Genomic DNA, 19,268 nt, shown 5'->3' with positions numbered 1-19,268 from the left:
CGTAGTCATCCCGTCCATTCTTTCACATTATTCGACCAAGTCTTCCGCGTCCTGATCCCTCGGCGGTGCCCTGCATAATGGTCTTGCAGAGGCTATGATGTCGACACGATAGCCTCCGCAAAAATGTTAGCAGATCAGACATAAAAAATCTCAATTATTGTTGTGTGATTTTCATAATTAACGGAGTTTCACATTGATTTTAGTTGGATCTGACAGTCAAAGATTTCAGAAATCGGGATGGTTCAGGGATGTCGGACCACTGACGATGTAGGATGCATAGCATGACCTCCTTGAACATTGGATGTTTGGCTCCATACAGCAATGGGTTTATAGCACTGTTAGCAAACAAGAAAATGGCACCGTACAGGAAGAGGTTGTCTGCCCCCAGCATGATGAAGAGGCAGTTGGGCAACGGGAGAAGGAAGCAGACGCAGGAGACGACGAAGAGGTTCTTGGTGATTTGAATCTGATGCTTCTGGATGCGCTTCTTGCGGTTGGTGTCGGTGTTGACGCTGACCATGGACTTATTTTGGCCGGGTTCTAGGGAGCTGGTGGTGGTTGAATATCGAAAGCTGGAGCAGGCTTTCCGTTCTTTCCTGAAGTGGCGCCGGATGAAAGTGTAGACGATGCCGTAACAGATGAGCGTGATGGTGAGAGGACCCGGGTAGAGGACTCCAGCCAGTAAGGACTTGTACAGGCTTGATGTTGGATGGTCGCTGTCGTCCAGACACACATGGATGTTTTTGTTGTAGCTGAGACGCCCTACACCAGTCGCCAGTAGGATCGTCGTCAAGAGGATCGGAAGAAGCCAGATGGTAGCCAGCATGGGCACTAGTGTGTAGGCTGTGTAGATCTTTTTGTAGGCGGTGACATGCTTGGTGATCAGGAGCATGCGATTGACAGCGATGGCTGCAATGCTGAACATGATGACCCCAGCTGAAATGGGCGAAAGAAAGGCCACCATTAGGCACAGGTTCTCGACCGACTGGGGCAGGTAGCCGCGAATCAGCACGATCGCGGCATTCATTAGAGCGCAGAGGCACATCAGGAGGTCGGCCACGCTGAGATTGGCCACGAAGACGTTAGTGACGGTCTGCAGCCGGCATGACAGGGCCACTGCCATCAAGACAACGACATTTCCTGTGACTCCAAGGAGGGAGATGATCAACACAGAAATAGACACAAACACTCTCCCACCGTAGGTGTACAGGGAGGTGTCATTAGACACTTGTAAATCACTGGTGTTGTAAGGCTCCGTGAGTAGCGGCAAGGAGGTTGTACTGTTGAACAACGCCAACGAGACGCTGCTGTTGATGAAAGTATCAGAAACTAGCGACACAGAGGGGGTGTTGTTATGCGCCATTATTTCAATGCAATCATTGCTCTCCGGAAGAAAGTTACGCTGCTTAACTTGTCAAAACAATTTAAGATACCAGACCAGACGGAATGCTTGTAAATATCTGCTGTTTCGTGCTGGAGCATGAATCCACTATTTGTTTCCTTATGGAAAATGAATCATGCGTTAGCACAGATAGCAATTAGTTTGAAACCGACTTCCTGGTTATTTTGGTTTAATGCTTTTTCTGTCGCTATATTGTTTTTCTCTCGGGCCTTTCACAGAATTCATCAAGCTGGGCCAAATTACCCAAGAGCCACACAGGACAATCACTGTGCCTAAAGGCCTACATCTAATAGGGGGGACGAAAAATCCGCATTTGAAAGCTTTGTCGTGTCTTTGCGAATTATGGATTTTTAGAAAACTGAGCATAATAAAATCGACACCCAGGCTTCCAACACTCAGCCCTGTGAAATTAGTGCTGGAGTGCTGCTGCCTACCGCCTCGAGCAGAAGCACCCCCTCAACGGTTGAAAGGAGCCATATAGATTGGGAGGGTCATGTCGTTGGTAGCGATGCGACCGTAACGCGTGCATTTCCGAGTCGTTCGTGGACCAGCGAAGTTCGTTTCCGACCAAAGGCGCCTTCGTTTCTAAGAAAACTCCAGCTCGAGGTTCAAACGTGGTAATTAAGACCAACCAAAAACTGGTACCTTGGACTCACGGAAGAGTTTGGGTATTCGATTGCATTGCGTTGACTGTGTGTAGAATTTTTAGTACTCTGTAAAAGATTTTAAAATTGTGATTTTTCCTGTGCGCACGAGATCAACGTTTCGTAATATGACCCCCTTCATTATGTAGTATGAACTACATCCTTAGTGTTCTTGGAGCCAACTTGTCCATCTGTAAAAACACGTACTGATGTTCAGTCTACGTTAATGATTCTATGTACATGTACCGGTACTGTACCCATTTGATTCGCTGCATTCTGCACTTGGGAAGTCTGAAGAACCAGACCCCTTTCTCTTTGGAATCTGCACTTTGTCTTGTACATAACCCAAACGCAACAACTGCACCATTTCTTTCGGTAGTACTCCAAGCTATGACCAAGTTCAATGGTAGGCTATGTACATGTACATAAAAACGTGTATACGAGTACATCGAACATCGGTTCGTGTTGTAAAAAATGCACAGGTTGAATCCAAGAACACTAACGATGTAGTTTATACTACATGTACTTATGATGGAAGGGAGGCCATATTAAGAAACAACGATCTTGTGTACACAGGAAAAATTACGATTTTGAAGTCTTTATACAGAGAACTAAACATTTCCACTTAAATTAGAAACTACATGTAACAGCAAACACGATTTAATGGGATTTTCTGAAAAAAAAACTGAACAAAGCCAGAAAACATGAGAGAAAATGATCATCGAAGTCGCACCCCTGTACATTTTCAATGGCCCGTTGACACTTCTTTCCGCCAAGGCCACTTATGCGCATGCGTGTTAATTATGAATTTATTAGTGAAGAGGTCTATTGACGCACAAGGCATAGTGGGTTACTTGCTGTTCTAATTCATGCATTGAGTAAATGTGATGGACAAATGGAAGTGTCGACACGTATTATGTTACTGTTCAGAAATCTACCCAGTAAGTGCTCAATAGAAATTACATACTACTATTACATCTTGCGTATACTCTCCCCAGCGTCCTTTAATGATGGCGGTGGGTAGATTGCAAGTCAAATATTCTGTAAGGTTTGCATTTATTATTTATAGCCGTTGAAAGTACCATGGTTTCACTTCTGATCGGCAATGCCTGTTTGCTTTTTTTCTTCTAATTTTGGAAGTTAAACAGCAGACCAATAGTTTTGCTTTCACAAGTTTATTTGGTTATAGGGCCGATCATTTTCAGTTTTGCTTACAAATGAGTCGAATTACAATTCGAATTGAAAGTTACAGAAACTTCAGACTCCGAAAAAAAGAGCTGCCATACTGAAAAACGCTTTCTGTAAGGCATATTCACCTAGGTCCAAAATTTACTGTGACTATCCCTTCACACATTTCCGATGTGGTGAATTGTGTGGTGAATTATGATATTATTTCTGGTATGCATGCTGTCACATTAGCTGAGCTCACCTCGTCCAAGTCTAACCCGAGTGGATACCACTGAGCCCACCTCATCCGAGTCTGACCCGATTGGAGCCCACTGAGTCTCGAGACTCAAGTGTTCTGCAGTCACAAAAGAATTGTTATAATAGACCTGACATTAAAGTTTGATTAAACCATTCAAAAAATTGCATGCGTTATGGATAAACAGTATCAAGACTTCTTTCCCGTGAACTAGGAATAATGCCACACTGTATCATGCGCATGCACGCCCTGCATGCATGCTGTGTGCAGACCAATCAAGTACGCGTCAGCCGGCTGCGTTAAAGCGGTTAGCCCGCTGTACATAATAGGCCGACACAGATGAGGAGGGATCACAACATTTCTCATTGAATAAGCAGACACATTCCAAAGAAATAATCACTTGCCCGGTTTGATACAAGACAGAATGTAAATGATGCTCGGTACAAGGAGATGACTTCGCATCGACCTGTTTACATATACAGTCTCGCCAATGGTAGCGCAATTTCGAGCGATAAAAATATCGAACACAGTTCCTTAAAGGCGTCCGACACTAGTCTTGTGCCAAGCTTTGCTCCTGGGACGATTTTGACGGCTGATAGCAACACACACGCATGTTGTGTTAATGGAGTCGATTATTTGTGTCCGTGAAAGTGAAACTTAGAAAGTGTTCCAAAGTATTTTAAAGAATTTCTATTCTTTCTCGACCGAAGCATTTTAAAGTTTCCACGTTCTTGACAAATCTAACTTGTATTTCGTTTTTGGGGGATGGGTGGGGGTGGAGGGGTACCTTTTGTAGCCTTCCAAAGGCATGGTACTGAATTTGGGGGGCTCTTTTTTTTACACACGTTTTGAAAAGGAATGGAAATTTGAGGGCCCCCAGATTGCCTTTTCTCATTGTATCTGCCACCCCCCCCCCAAAAAAAGGGAGAAAAAATTGCTCAGAGGGCCCTTTTGCAGGTGCCCCAGGAACTGTCGATCTTCGTCAGTTCAAAAATAACTGAAAGTATGCATTTCATAGAGAGGGGCGTGGGTGAATAAAATGGCCCATCCCCATCGCCAAAAAGTAAGCGATGTATCCATGACACGCAGGCTAGAATGGCAGATGGCATGGTTTTACACAGCAGCGTACGTCATCCCTTTGCGCATAGCGACGGCGTGTATTATAATGACGAACAATAATAATATTGGCACACAACCCGGTGATTTACGCAAGTTCTCTGAAGTAAAACTACATGCATTCTGGGAGGCAAAACTGAAAGTAATTGACTCTGTATTCCAGTAAATTTAATCACGAAAAAACACTGTTAGTCTCATGTAGTGCATACGTAATACTTTTCATTTGAGCAGCAACTTTTAAATAAATACGAAAGACAAGAAGTTCATTGAACTGAATTCATTCTACTCATAAAACTTGTGCACGCCAAAGAAATTTAAATCATTTGGATATCAAGAATTTCTCAGTGTAACCTACATTTCTTTCTTCACGAGAGCAACTGCTGCTCGGGAAAAATGGTGCGTAACATTACTACCGCTGTCAATGTGGACCTGCAAGAAGTTTTTATTGCTTTCAACACTAGCGATTATCTGCCAGCGGAAAACTCGACCTCGCAGTATACATACGGAGCGAGAGTCTTTGTTTCCATGGCCATACTGCTCATATCTGTTCTTGGTGTCACTGGGAATGCCATCGTCTTGATGGCGGTGGCCCTGTCATGCCGGCTGCAGACCATCACCAACGTCTTCGTGGCCAATCTCAGCGTGGCTGACCTCCTCTTGTGCCTGTGCGCCTCGGTCAACGCTGTGATTGTGCTCATCCGGGGCGGTCTACCCCAATCTCTGGAGAATCTCTGTTTCGTGGTGGCCTTCACAACACCATCAGTGGCAGGGGTGACTTTGTTCAGCATCGCGGCCATCGCCGTGAATCGCATGCTTCTGATCACTAAGCACACCACAGTATACAAGAAGATGTACCAAGTCCGCAAACTGGTGCCCACGTTGGTGATCATCTGGCTGCTCCCCTTTATCATTGTCACCGTCCTCTTGGTGTCAGGTGTAGGTCAGCTCAGCTACAACAACCACGTCAACATGTGCTTAGATGACAGCGAGCACCATCTCTCGATCCTCTACAAGACCTTACTGGCTGTCACGCTATACCAGGCCCAGTTGCCATCACGCTCATCAGTTATGGCATCGTCTACACTTTTATCCGGCGTCACCTCAAGAAGGGACGGCGAGCCTGCTCCAGTTTCCGCTATGTCTCTTCGACCGCAGCAAGCTCCCACGACCCAAGCATCTCTGAGCCCGTGGTCAGCGTCATCACCGACACCACCCGCAAGAAGCGCATCAAGAAGCATCAGATTCAAATCACCAAGAACCTCTTCGTCGTCTCCTGCGTCTGCTTCCTTCTCCCGTTGCCCAACTGCCTCTTCATCATGCTGGGGGCAGACAACCTCTTCCTGTACGGTGTCATTTTCTTGTTTGCCAACAGTGCTGTAAACCCGTTGCTGTATGGAGCCAAACATCCAATGTTCAAGGAGGTCATGCTATGCATCCTACATCGTCAGTGGTCCGACATCCCTGAACCATCCCGACTTCTGAAAGCTTTGCTGTCCAGGTTCAAGTGAGTTAAATGTGGAGAATTTATCTCAAACAGCAAAAATGACCAAATTGCTAGACTTCTCACACCTTGTATAATCCAGAAGGAGACTACTACCGGAGGAAGAAATATTGACTCGTAATCGCGCGCCCTCTGCTGGTGACACACAAACACAGACAATCAACCACCGCGCAGAATTTGAGATCGAAGCTTCAAAAGATGTCATGAGGCCACTTGAAACCTTGGATAGAAAAGAGGGTTGGGGCAAAAATAAACCCACTTCTAGTCTCTGCATTGCTATTTCCAAAGGTGTTTGTAGGCCTTTAGAAATGTGTACCCTTGCAGAGTGACGTAAGAGCATATCCATGAATTTCAAACCTTTTCTTTAAAGTTTGAGTCAACTTGCACTTATTCCGTCTGCACTTTGCCAAATCATACGGACAGATTTTACCAACGTGTTTATTTTCGTGAAAACCAGAAAATCTTTCTCTATGAAATTTAAGAATTTGGTTTATACCTTCAGACTTCTATCACATTATCCAGATGTTTCTGTTTTAGAATTTGTGTTGTATTTACCAGTGGACACTTCAGTAAACGCATGCAATGACCTTAAAACAATGTGGTCTTTGAAATGACTGAAATGCAGAAAACTACAGGATATTGTTTATACGATTTCCCCTGGAATTCTTTGAAATATATTTCGGATATTTTCTATATATAACAACCTCATCCCTTTTGTTGGTTAAAAACAGGAAACAACCAGGCAGAATGTGTGAAATTTAATCCTGGGATTTTCTGGAAAATCTTCAAGGGAACTGTTTCTTTTATTGACAACCAAGGAAATGCCAGACAAATATTAATTCATCTCTTGGTTGAAAAAGCTTGGACGGGGGCACAAAACCACGATGGGGAAGCTACCCTAAGGGTACGCAAAGGAACGAGTTTGCAGGACCAGTTGACGGAGGTATAACTGTGGGTTTTTTTCTCACATTCGTGTTTTTCAGACTCAATGGAAATTTGGGAAAGATTCTGTGCCGTTGATGCTGTATTTTAAAAACACATCAGCGAGAATAAGTTCCTTTCCACAGAGTGAACCCTGAGCTTTGAAGCTTATATCATGGTTAAGGCTACAAGTCAGGTAAAGGAGTCTGCGAGAGCATCATGCAAGGATATCTCTTTTTGGGTATGTTTGTGTGGTTCTGCAAAGAACTGGAGGGTACTCCAGTCTTGGACATCATGCTCTGTCCGTCGCCAGGAGACTGGAGAGGTTATAATGATGAAGCAGCTTATGGTGTCCGGAGGCGGTGAGGTGTGGAGATGATGCTAACATGGGATCCAACCCAGGGCAGTCAAGCAGAACATGGGATGCTAGATGATCAGTGAGGTGTGTCAAGCTGAAGGAGGGGGGGGCATGGGGGAAGGTTACCAAGGGTATAGGGGACCCATAGGCTAGGAAAAAATCCGAGGGTATAGAGACCATTGGACTTTGATGTGAGAATCGGACGCCAAATATCGCTCCGGCTCTTTTCAGAATCACACGTGCTAAAAGAGATATCCTGGCATATAGAATGAACCCTGTTTTACCATGTAAAAATCGCTCCAGATTGTAACTTCGACAGGGAGCCTAATAACCATACGGGGTGCGTTTTAGGCGTCACATTTTTCTTCTATAGCCATCACATGCCCTTTAAGTTTGTACATGTACAACCTTTTAAGGTAAAATGGAGCGTTGTTGCAGGGCAGCGAATGTAAAATGAGGTCGCTTTGCACTCCTGACGGTCTTGCATTGACCTGAAAGGAAACTGTGGACTGTAATAATGTCTCTATTACGTAACTACATGTATATACATACTTGTACAAGAATAAACAAAAGTGAATTTTCACAAATTAAGTTCCGTTTATAATCAAGGAATGATTTCCATAAGCGAGACGCCAAATGAAAGATCTCAAAATAATGAATTGCTTCAATTTTGGCGGTGTAAAATATGATTCATTTTAGAAATTTTGTGTAATTTTGAAATGCATGGACATGTGGCTTACCGCGTTGTATAAACTCGAAGCTGTCCCTCAAATATCTCTTTTAAAAGGAGCGGCAGTTAATTTACTTTTAGATTGATTTTCACTGTTGGCCCTCAACGGAGTTGCACCCCATACAGCTCTTCAGGCTCCCAAGTAGAGTGCCTTTTCTGTTAATAGGACTAACTACACGCAACTTACTTCCTTTACACTTCATGATGAATTATGCTACACTCTAAAATAAAATGTAAAGGTTCTGTATATAAATATGTTTAATATCTACAGGGACGAATAAAGTGACGGGGCCTGACGTTTTTTCTTCTGTGTGTACTCAATTCGAGTATGAGATATTCTACATGATGTGTATACGGTTCTGGCACAGGTTTACATACACTTTGGATGGACGGGAGTGTGCAGAAGGATGGGAAAACCCAAACCAAAACAAAATTAAAGTAAAAAAAAAATTAGTGACACCCCCCAGCAAGCTCGCCGAATGAACTTCGTGTATGTATATGCAATGAACGTGATCCCATCCTAGCGCTCTGCATGGATAGGGGAACGAGCGCAGGAGTCAGAGCTGTTTGAGAGCTGCGACATGAACGTCTCCAAATTTTTGAAACCAAAATAGTGGATTATGCGTCAGTGCACAGAGACAAATGACACTCAATAACTGCTGCTTTACCGCATCACGGACGTATATATTATAAAAACCTGGACTTGCAACGCCTTAATTTGTATGAAATAGAAGCCAACCAACGGCCATTTTACCGAGCCGAATACAAATGCGCGGGTTGCCTCGCTTCTATTGACGCCAGGGAGAACAAAGGCGGGCATTGCCGGGCAAGCTTTGTATTCGGCTCGGTAAAATGCCGCGAGTGGATTCAATGATCTCTGTAAGCTGATTAAGGACACTGCGAGCCCAGATTTTCATATACGTGCGTGTACCGCATACATAACGAACAACCATTTTGATTCCCAAGTCTGAAGTTGGCTCTGGTCTACTGCGAGAGCGCCCTCTGTTAGTGTGGGAAATTTCTCGCGTGAACATCTTGTTTATTGTGAAATGAACCCCCCCCAAAAAACAAATAAAAACCAAATCTGAATATGACGGGGTCTGCTAAACTAAATCCCCCCCAAATTCCATTCATTAAATTCACCTATAAAAACGATTTAAATGTCATTTACTAGAATTTTTAAGGGTTATATTTTCATTTACTGTTTTATAGTACATTTATTATTACCTGCTGTTATGATAGCTCCCTGGGATTTTAACACTTTGTAATTCGTTTACTTTTATACCTCAGACCATCTTAGTTTTGGCAGCCACTCGTAGGAAAAACACGTCTGTGACGTCAAAAGATCGGGTTCTATGGCATATGACCTATGAAACAACACACTGAAGCCACTGCCTGGAGCTTCCCGTACAGCGAATTTCAGATACAACCAACATTTTTACTAGGTCCCGCGGATTTCGTAGCAGGGCCATTCCAGAAATTAGGGGTCCAAAAGTGTGGCATTTTCTTGTCCCTGTTACATCTGACCTTTGTTATTTGACATGGAAATGTGACCGGACTTGATTTCAAACGATTATCATTTTTTGGCAGGCAATTAGCATTAATTCATCACTCTTGGAAATTCGAAAATGTGTTCTTAACTTACAAAATCGTATGTCAGATGTGACAGGGACACAAAAAAATGGACCTCTAATTTCTGGAATTACCCACTAACGAGTCGACTGAACTTTCAGAATACAAAAACATTATCTAAAATTTCTAAATTAAAGAGAAATACTCCAATGAAATCAATTCATGAATGTATAAAGCTTTACATTTAATGCACCAAATACCACCACAGACGACGAATAAGGTACATGCAAATATACAAAATGCCTTTATTAGATTACAAAAATGTACGTTTTGAAACAAGTAAATACCTAACTTTCACAGTTGCTGAAATTTCAAACGCCTGTTGAGAACAAATTAGTTTCAGCAACCTCGAGGTACAATATATATTTTAGTGGTGCTCTACAAAAATAAGAAATTTCGAATATAACAAATTCAGTGGACACTATGTTTCTCTCTTTAAAGCAGGAAAGATCCGGCTTGAATATTGCGACAGCTAAAAACATGTACATTGTATAGCCTTTTGTCATTCAGCAACATCAATCCGAAAAAATTTCAAGCCTATTACACCACATACAACCATCCACATTTCACTAATCCCTTCCAAAACGATAGAAAAGAACACAACCAAACAGTGGAAAATGTCAACTTCAACAAATAAAAAAAAACTTCCAAATAAAACGGTAGAAGAAAAAGTAAAAATACCCCAACTCCAACAATTAATTGACATCTATAATTCGTAACTTAAACCTATCAGTTTAACTGAAAATACTTGTTGGCAATGGAATATCCAAGAAATTGGCAGGTTGCCGGCAAGCCGAGAATTGGGAAACTGTAAATGCTATCATCAATGGTTGTTGGTGACTGGAATATACCATTCACCAAGAACACTTACACACGCAACGTGCATAACATCTGCCCCTTAGTTTTCCTCTTCAGTACCTTTGAATCTTTTAACGCCATTCTAGAGACAAGACAAAAGGCAATGACGACAGGAAAAAAGAGCAAGCACTTTTCATGAAATATTAAGGGACTCTAAAAATTGCCTGGAACCGAACACATGAATAGCCAATACTGTCTGTACAAAATGTTTGAAATAACGAACCCCCCCCGGCAGGCTGCAACTGAGGCTACTACTAGTCCTTTCACATGCAGTCAAAAGACCTGTTACACATAACAGGATGGTTCCATCGCAGTATACCTCTGACCCGATGAGGTCAGGTTTTGACGCGTGTACGTTCCTTAGGGAGCTTGGTGGATCTCACCTCCAACTGTCTCCCACATGAAAGCATGCATGTGAACAAAGCATGACGTCGTGATGTCTTGGGTTTTTTCCTTTTAACAGCTTGTGACTCGGCTTTCGAACAGGCATCTAGCGATGGACTTGTGACAAACTCGTGAGGAACACAACTACAGAAGTATTCAAGTGTCCAAAGTCTGCATGTAGGAATCCAAGCAACACCTACATGCAAATACCATCCATCCAGAGCAATGACAAGCACAGAGGGGACGGAAAGTAGAAGGGGCTTTGCAATATCACACTTTCTGAACCACTAGTTCAGCCAATGCTGCAAACATTGTTCAATCCACATGCATCTATGGCAATGCAAAGACAAAATGCTAGCTTTGAGTCTCTCAAACCTGAATGAATGTTAAAGTGAATGGAAAACAAGGTATAAACGGTAGCATCAAAATTGCATCTTTCAGTGGAAAAAAACTTGTACAAGAGAAATATCAACTACTGCAATTAATATGTAAGTACTGAACCCTCATGTTTGATACAATATACAAATTACATTCAGAACACCGTTAATGTACAGATTGAATATCTTTTCTTTGTTGGAAAATAAACCAATCCTGTGTGGGAAAGGAAATGTTTTAACCTGTACAATTATTCTTACATCTCTACTGTTCTGATGTTGCGTTTCTGTCATTTCATTTCAGAGTAAAAACAAAACTGTGGAAAGCATGTAGAAACAAGGGACAATATTAAAACTACTCCTGTTACAACAAAACAAGACAGACAACAAGGACGCTGACATCAGCTGCTAAAATATCAAATTAACATGAGATTAAAAAATAATGAAGCGTGGACAGAGTAAGAGTTCAAATATCGCATTAAGCTCAATAAAAAAAAAATCAACTTTGAAGGCGTGGAGGTGGGTTGATATAAGAAAACAGGTGCAGGCCACAATCAGCCAAGCTAAATGGCGAATTAAACATGTTAATTCAATGCATGTCTGGTGCCAAGGTGCAAATTGCTGGGCAATTTGACCTTCTCTTACACCGAGGACCAAAGTCCATTCATAAAATGCTGAATGACTGCTGTCGTCTCGTGTAACCCAACCACCAGGTGCTAGCTATGTAGACAGCTTCAGGGTGTCAATTAATTTGGGAGTAATCTGATCAAGACAACAGGATTACTAGGGATACAAAAATATAAATATTTTAACTTTATATGGAGTCTCTTGAGTTGCTGCCGTCAGAGGTGGTGTTGAGGGGCGGCTCTCCATTTTCCATCTCTTTTCTGGGGAGACAAAAAAAAGGGAAAACTGATACTGTCAGATTTTATCAACTCTGTCATATCACCGTGAATGACTTCAGTATAAGACAACCATGTCTTTGACGTCTCAGAAATAAGTAGCTCGGGGCAAATTTCAATGTAACATTGCAAAGAGACCTCCACCTTTTGAGGCATTATTTGATTTAAAAAATCAGACGTGAACCCTTATGGTGCTTGTGTTTGCCCTCTTGACAGCCAAAGGGAGGGGGTGGTTTGTTGTTTCTCCAGCCCCTTCATATCTTGGTTGCCCGACAACCACACTTTCCTGACATGTGGTAATTAAGTAAAGCTATCCATTATCAGTATGTTAAGGGGTTAACACCAAGGCCATTCAAAACCACTTTCTAGTTTGCTCTGTCCCGACATCTTTATTTGACATGCACAGAAGACAGGGATGTTATAACAAAGCCAGGTTCTTGAAACTTGCCTGTCTGTCTGTACGTATTGCAAGTCTGTGCAGCTGCCCCTCGACTTGAACACGTCGTTTCTTTTCAACAACTCTACTTTGCAAGAAATTCCAATCTTTACAAGACTTTGTAGAGTGTTTTCCAATTTTCAACGGGATCCAAGGTAATATTGAATGCCTGAATTGGGGACTCATCTCAGGACTCTTTTTCCATGATGTATATAAAGTCAAATCAACAAGAAAGTTAACCTTTTTAGCCATGTTATGACCAAGTTTAATAAAGTTGATGTCAATGTGTCTCTGGCAAGAGAACCCTCAAAAGTTTGGTGTGCCCCCCCAAAAAAGAGGGGTGATGATATCGGACAGAATTCAACAGGCAGGGGGTTCACTACTGACAAGAATGAAGAAGCTTTATGCATTCCATAGCCAACACAGGCAAAAGCATGACTTCTACTGTGCTTCACACAAAAAACTGTTTTAACGCTTTTCAAATTGTGTACACAGATGAGTGAACAAAGTACCAACAAACTCATCCCCAAAAAGAGGCTCACTGTTATTACAGACAAGAACTTAAACAAAATTGAAACAAACTTGACATGAAGTAGGGCAGAGCAGATCCAGGACCCGGGGGGGGGTGGATGTGGGGGGTGTTGGGGGGACGTAAACTTTGTTTTGTGTGTGTGGGGGGGTTGCAAAACACTAATTGTAATCTTTATGAGCTTACTCAGGTGTATTTAAATCTGGGAAATTTTAAAAGGCTTTGGGAAAAAAGGGAAATGAAGTAGTCCATTTATGGTGTCCTTCTCTCATGATATAAGAATACAATTCTTCTTTTGGACCTTAGGGTCAGAGGAAAATACCAGAGTGAGGGTTTACTGGTATGAAAGGGAATATGATGCTCCTTACAATGCAGTTTTTTTGGGCACTGTCAACAAATTCCAACTACGTATCAAGAGTTTGCCCTAATCAAAACTTCAAGGAATATACTCAGGACGAAAGATTAAGTTTGGAGTTTTATATTTGTAAAAAGGAAAGACGACGACCATTTGTCATTCACTGTACCTTTGTGACTTTTATGCCGTTTCTTTGAAATATGTATAGCAGACTCATTAACGATTACAAACATCAATAAATTGGGGGGGGGGACACAGCGGTTAGGTCTTTTTGAAATTCACCACATCAGTGTGTGCCCAATTGTGTTACTAAAATGCCTCATTTTTACAAGAAATCAATGCTCTTGTAGTGCCAAAGCCATGCAGAAATGGGCATTTGGCTCTGTTAAACCCTTAAAGCACAGCCCTAATGTGACAAAAAACACAACAAAATAACACATATGCAGGCATGCACACTTACTACAGCAATGTTAGAAGCCCCTTTAAAGGACCAAGAGAAAGCAACGCATGAGTCTATCTATTTGGGTAGTGATGATGGTGTTATCCTGGGGCAGAACGATACAGAAGAGAAACAAGAACATGAAATGTCAACTGAATCGCACATAACTTTTATTCTGAGAGCTAGAAAAACAAGAAGTTCACTGGATAAAACTGGTAGTGTGTAAATGAAGTACACTCTAGTACCCTTAATTCTGAAATTTCAAAGGAAGCTTAGTTCAACTTGCATGTAGACTAGATTGGAAATTTTGCTTTGATCCTTCTTAAATCCTCAATACTCCCTCAATATTCTGGAAACCAATGGCACTCTCAGCTTTTGTGGGGTGCTGAGCCCTATTACTAAGTAAAAGTGCCACTGTATCTTTAATGAAATTGAATATTCTTTTCCTGGTGTTGTGTTCATAACAGAAAGAAAAAGAAAATGAAGTGGGATTGTAGAGCAAGTGCAAAGAATTGTATACAATGTTGAGACCATCACAAGACCAGACGCAAGACCATTCAGAAGAGTAGTCTGGGACGTTTCTTACTACAGGATAATAGCCTGTGACTAGAATTCAGACAAGAGGTCTTGTGCCGGTCTTGTGGCAATTTTGTGGACTCTTGTGATGGTCTTAAGGGGTTTGGAGTACAACACAACACCAGATTTATTTCCGAGAACCCTACCTCTGTTTCTCAGCTGCGAGCATCCACTGCTTGACTCGCCCCACCAGCAAGCCACCGAGAAGGATCTGGGTGGGGTGGTAGACTAGGAGGGGGATGGAGATGAGGGACAGGTGCTCGTAACCGGCAAAGATAATCTTCAACATGGGGATGCCTGGAGAGAGAGAGAGAGAGAGAGAGAGAGAGAGAGAGAGAGAGAGAGAGAGAGAGAGAGAGAGAGAGAGAGAGAGGAGGAGGAGGTACTTGTCAAAGTGGAAAGTTAGGAATGGTCATTTGGGACTTTCCTTGTCGTTTTGGTGATTCTGATCAGCGAGGTTTGAATCCTGCTCTGCTGAGTTAGTCTCAAGACAGTGAAAGTCAATTTACTAGTCGATCAAGCTCCATGTCAGTAGCTGCACAATTCAACTGTGTCAAAGGCATTCCTTTCCATCTTTTACCACTGTGGAGTCTCGTAACTTTAACAGGACTAGGGACCACACTTTCACTTTCACTTGAATTGTTGAATGGATCACAGTTCTTCTATCGCGGTTGGTTAGCAGGTTTCGTCACTGTATGCTACCTATTCATCCTACACCAGTCCAAAAGGTACACTGTACCATGAGAAAACAGGTCACAAGAAACCTCTTGAACTAGGGTATTGGACTTTCTTCCTTATACTGCCTGATGGCAGACTGCCCTTAATGCATGTAAACTCCTCCAAGTAACTGCCGGAGTGTGCATTGTATGCATGGATAAAACTATAAGATCCTGAAACTTTTTACTGATGACTGAACTGAAATATACAAAGCTTCAAAATAAGATGGCCTAATGTGTCAATCCAAGCAGTTTTTTTCCTTTAATGAAAGACTCTATTTGATCCCAAGTGTCAAGCCCTCAATCTTGGAAGCTTTGCCAGAGAGTACACCCTACACGATAGTCTAAATGTTATTTTGTTACGACAAGCAGCATCAAGTGACAGGATTCAACTTACCCAGTGTCAGAGATTTGTGGGTAGCACAAAACATGATTGCTACCGTGTCGCTTGGAGTGAATCCAAAAAATTGCACTTGTGAGACGAAGAAGGTGAAGGATATAAGGCATACTTGCAGAATAAACACTGGCAGGGTAAAACAAGGAAATGAAAATACTCCATGAAACTATGTCAAACTACATTTGCACAGATAATTCTGCCAAGCCAAGTTACACCCTCCGAGGTATAGGGTCGGATCCTGAGACATCAAAGAACCATGACCATATGATTTCCCCCCTAATTGGTTACCACGACTGCGAGCAAGCATTTGGTTTAAATGAACATGGTATGTTGTTATCTTGACAGTGAGGCTCATTTTCACACACACACACAAAATAAAACTTGAAGTACCGGTAATTATGAACTGGCATAAAGGTTACCAGTTGGGCCATGCCCATGGTTGTCAGTATTCCAATCCAGCACTGGGTGCTGGCTCCACATTTTTCTTATGCTTGTGGCAATTTGAAAAGCTTCAGTGCTTGCTTACTATATAGATACATGCGTGGCACTGCCATCTTTATTTACGACAATGGCTGTTGTAAGTTGGGTCAGTGAGAGTGCCTTCAAAGTGTGACAGTTTCTTTTGCTAACAGACTTTTATGGGTTTTCCCCATCCTACACTCACGTTCATGGGTACATGTATTCCTTAAAGCCAACAAAGCTACTTTGTGCCCATTCAGCTGAAAACTTTCTTGTGCCTTTTCTGCACCACGTGCATGTGGTAATCAATGCAAACTCTTGGAAAGTCCTTCCTGAGTCTCGTGACTAAGAACCAAGTGCCATCTACTGGTACATGTACAGCTCCAAGAAATAACTTCTTCATTATCCGTCAATGCATACATGGCCTGAAATTTACGATCAAAAATGGGCTTTATGATTGGATGTTTAAAACCAGTGATGACATCAGTATGTTTAGGGCCAAGGTGTACACGGTACAGCCTGACTTTGCTTGCAGCTTGTCTAGTTAAGCAGCAGTATCCATCCATGTAATTGCAAAATCAGGCCATGCATCTATTCCCAAACAGATGACAGCAAAGCAATAATAACTTTCGTCACTTTCAGTTTTCAAACCACAATCTTTCCCAGAAGGGAAGGGGGGCAAAGACTCTTCAGTCCTTTCACAGAGAACTTGCTGCCAGCATCAACAGAAACTCGAAGTTGACAAATCTTTCAGTTTCAACAGGCACAGAGTAAAACACCATCAAGACTAACTTCCAAGGGCTCATTTCGCTGCCCTGGATTTTGTGTTGTCGGGCACTGCCATTTGGCATTGGTGGACTAGCTGAAATAAAGGGCACCGATGCCAAACGTGAGGGCATTAATGCCATCAGCGAACCAAAGTTCTGGGCATTAATGCCATCCTGATATGTTTTTGGAAGTGTCCTTTCTCAATGAGGTATATCGATACTGCATGATAATCACTATTCATTCAGGCCTAAGAAGTAAGTAGGATACGCATTATACCTGAACATATCCGTGATTAGTGTCAAGCCAGCAGCCCAGTGTTGGAAGGCTTTGGCCCATTTTGACAGCAGCCATTCTTTTCTCGGCATTTTGCCTACCCAAAAAACTGGCCAGGCCAGTCAAATGAGTGATTTTGCACACAACAACGTACGTGAAAATCAGGGTAGTCCTGATCGATGACGTGTATGTTCAGTTCAGATCGCACGCGGAGCGTGGCACTGAACTGCAAACACTACATTGCAGTGTTAGTTAAAATACTGCCACGTCCTGTGTGCATTAAAGACGTGGAGCTCTCAATATTCTGTCAACACGTACATGTCAATCAGCACTTAGTTTTAGACCAACGTTATTGTTCACATTAAAATGCTTGGCTTGGGCATGCGCTGTTATGTTAAGTTGTTGGATAAGCTGGTGGGTGGTGCGTGGAAACACTGACTGTGCCGCGCTTGCGATCATGCAGTGTGCATGGCGCGGGCCCGGCCAGGCCAGGCCGGGCCGGGCAACCAATGCCAGGTGGGCTGAGTGTACCATTCCCCTCATATGCCATGCATTTGGGTGACGAGGCGCGGTTTTCTGGTCAATGTGAATGATCATGAAATGATGTGTATGTCGCTTTCCATGCCGCTTTCCGTGTACCTCACTGACCAAGGGCAGTCGATATGCACGTGTGAGCGCTATGGCCAAGAGAAAAAAAGGGCACTGCCATCTTGGTGGTGAAACATGATCCCTTTTCGGAGGCACCACGGCCAAATGAGAGGGCACCGATGGCTGTGGATTTATCTAACAGACCATAGTTCTTACTTCACAAGTGCACTCTCCAATGAACCTTTGTACGTTGGTATGTGTTGTAAGTAAAATTGAAGTACATGCAACTGCACACATGCACACTCAGCTTTCCAATACACATTTCAAAACCCAGACTTTGTGGGGACCGAAAATATTTGCCATGACAAATTTCTGCCCCTACTTCAGGAGTTTTCTAATTAAACATATTGTCTTCTTGATGTGGTAAGAGCCTGGGCACACCTACCTTACAAGCAGGCCTTGGGCAAAGTACATGTACATGTATTGGAGCATACCAGTACAAAAACACACTGCTGGTCTCATTGTCTATCTGTGCCTGCATGTATCCTTTAAGACTGAAAAGGAGAAAATGCCCAGAATATGGCAGAACCATTTGCCTCAAGTGTATGCACTGTGAAACAGCAAGGCTGTGTCTGCATTACTTGGCTGGGGCTTTAAACAGTACTTGACTTCATGGAATGTGGCTGCAGCTACATGTCATAGACTTGTGCGTAGTTTCCAGCCATGGCCAAGTTATTTGGACACAGCTTAGTGTCTCTTGTGGTCAGGCCAAATACACAGAGCGCCCCCTGGTGTTAATGCACCAGGCCATTTCCCCATTATTCCATCATGGGCTCACCTATGAACACCATTGCACATAAGCTGAGGTGGTCTATATGCAGTGCTGTGTTGGAGAACGTGTCACAGAACGTAGAGTAGATGATAAGAAGCAGGACAGCCTTGCCGAGAGTGCCGAAGGGTGGCTTGGTTCTCTCTAGCCACTCCTTGATGAACCGTCTTAAAACCTGCAGGATTACAAGATCAAAAATGCAACATCAAGGATGTTTTGAGGTTTGAGGACTTGATGGAAAGTTTTATGTACGGTTTGTGGGGTGTGGCAGCGACAGAATCATTTCACTTAACTGTAACTCTCTTTGCAGTTTCGCTTAAAACTTCCCCGATTCCTCCAAAATCTTGCATTGTGCAAGAAACCAGGGGTACAATCTTTGAAATTGACCTCTGGAGGGGCACCGAGCCCTGTGTACATGTATTTTTGGGAAGAGCTCTACCTTGCAGAATCTAACAAAGCTCACAAACTCCTACAAAAACTGCAGCTCAGGTGGCTTTTGAAGGATTTGGGATGGTTTTCACAATACTACATGTACCATGCTATGAACAAAAAGAATCCCAGCCTGCAATGACGGGAAACTTAAATAAGAGGAACAGTAAAATACATAAATTGTTAAGCCCATTCCTCCTAGGTACTTCATAACCATAAAGCTATATAC

At 42.7% G+C, this 19,268-nt stretch overlaps 2 protein-coding genes across 3 annotated transcripts in view; one reads left to right on the top strand and one right to left on the bottom strand.

Moving 5' to 3' along the window:
* Positions 1-19,268, top strand: part of LOC110973239 (TBC1 domain family member 19-like) — a 164,548-nt gene that overhangs the window by 111,463 nt on the left and 33,817 nt on the right. The gene's annotated exons all lie outside the window — the stretch shown is intronic.
* The window catches only part of LOC147799939 (sodium/bile acid cotransporter 7-like), a 33,209-nt gene continuing 23,823 nt past the window's right edge, over positions 9,883-19,268 (bottom strand). The window contains exons 7-10 of the mRNA XM_087133208.1: positions 18,620-18,785; positions 15,694-15,819; positions 14,727-14,877; positions 9,883-12,230 (exon numbers count right to left, since the gene is read on the bottom strand). Of these exons, the coding sequence (XP_086989334.1) occupies positions 12,158-12,230; positions 14,727-14,877; positions 15,694-15,819; positions 18,620-18,785 (516 nt within the window). The 3' untranslated portion in view covers positions 9,883-12,157. The remainder of the gene's footprint in view (positions 12,231-14,726; positions 14,878-15,693; positions 15,820-18,619; positions 18,786-19,268) is intronic.

Source organism: Acanthaster planci, linkage group LG02, assembly GCF_054643075.1.
Source record: "Acanthaster planci isolate LZ-2023a linkage group LG02, COTS_SCS, whole genome shotgun sequence".
Classification (NCBI taxonomy): Eukaryota; Metazoa; Echinodermata; class Asteroidea; order Valvatida; family Acanthasteridae; genus Acanthaster; species Acanthaster planci.
The sequence above is the reverse complement of the archived record's forward strand: the minus strand, read 5'-3'. Positions and strand labels throughout refer to the sequence as shown.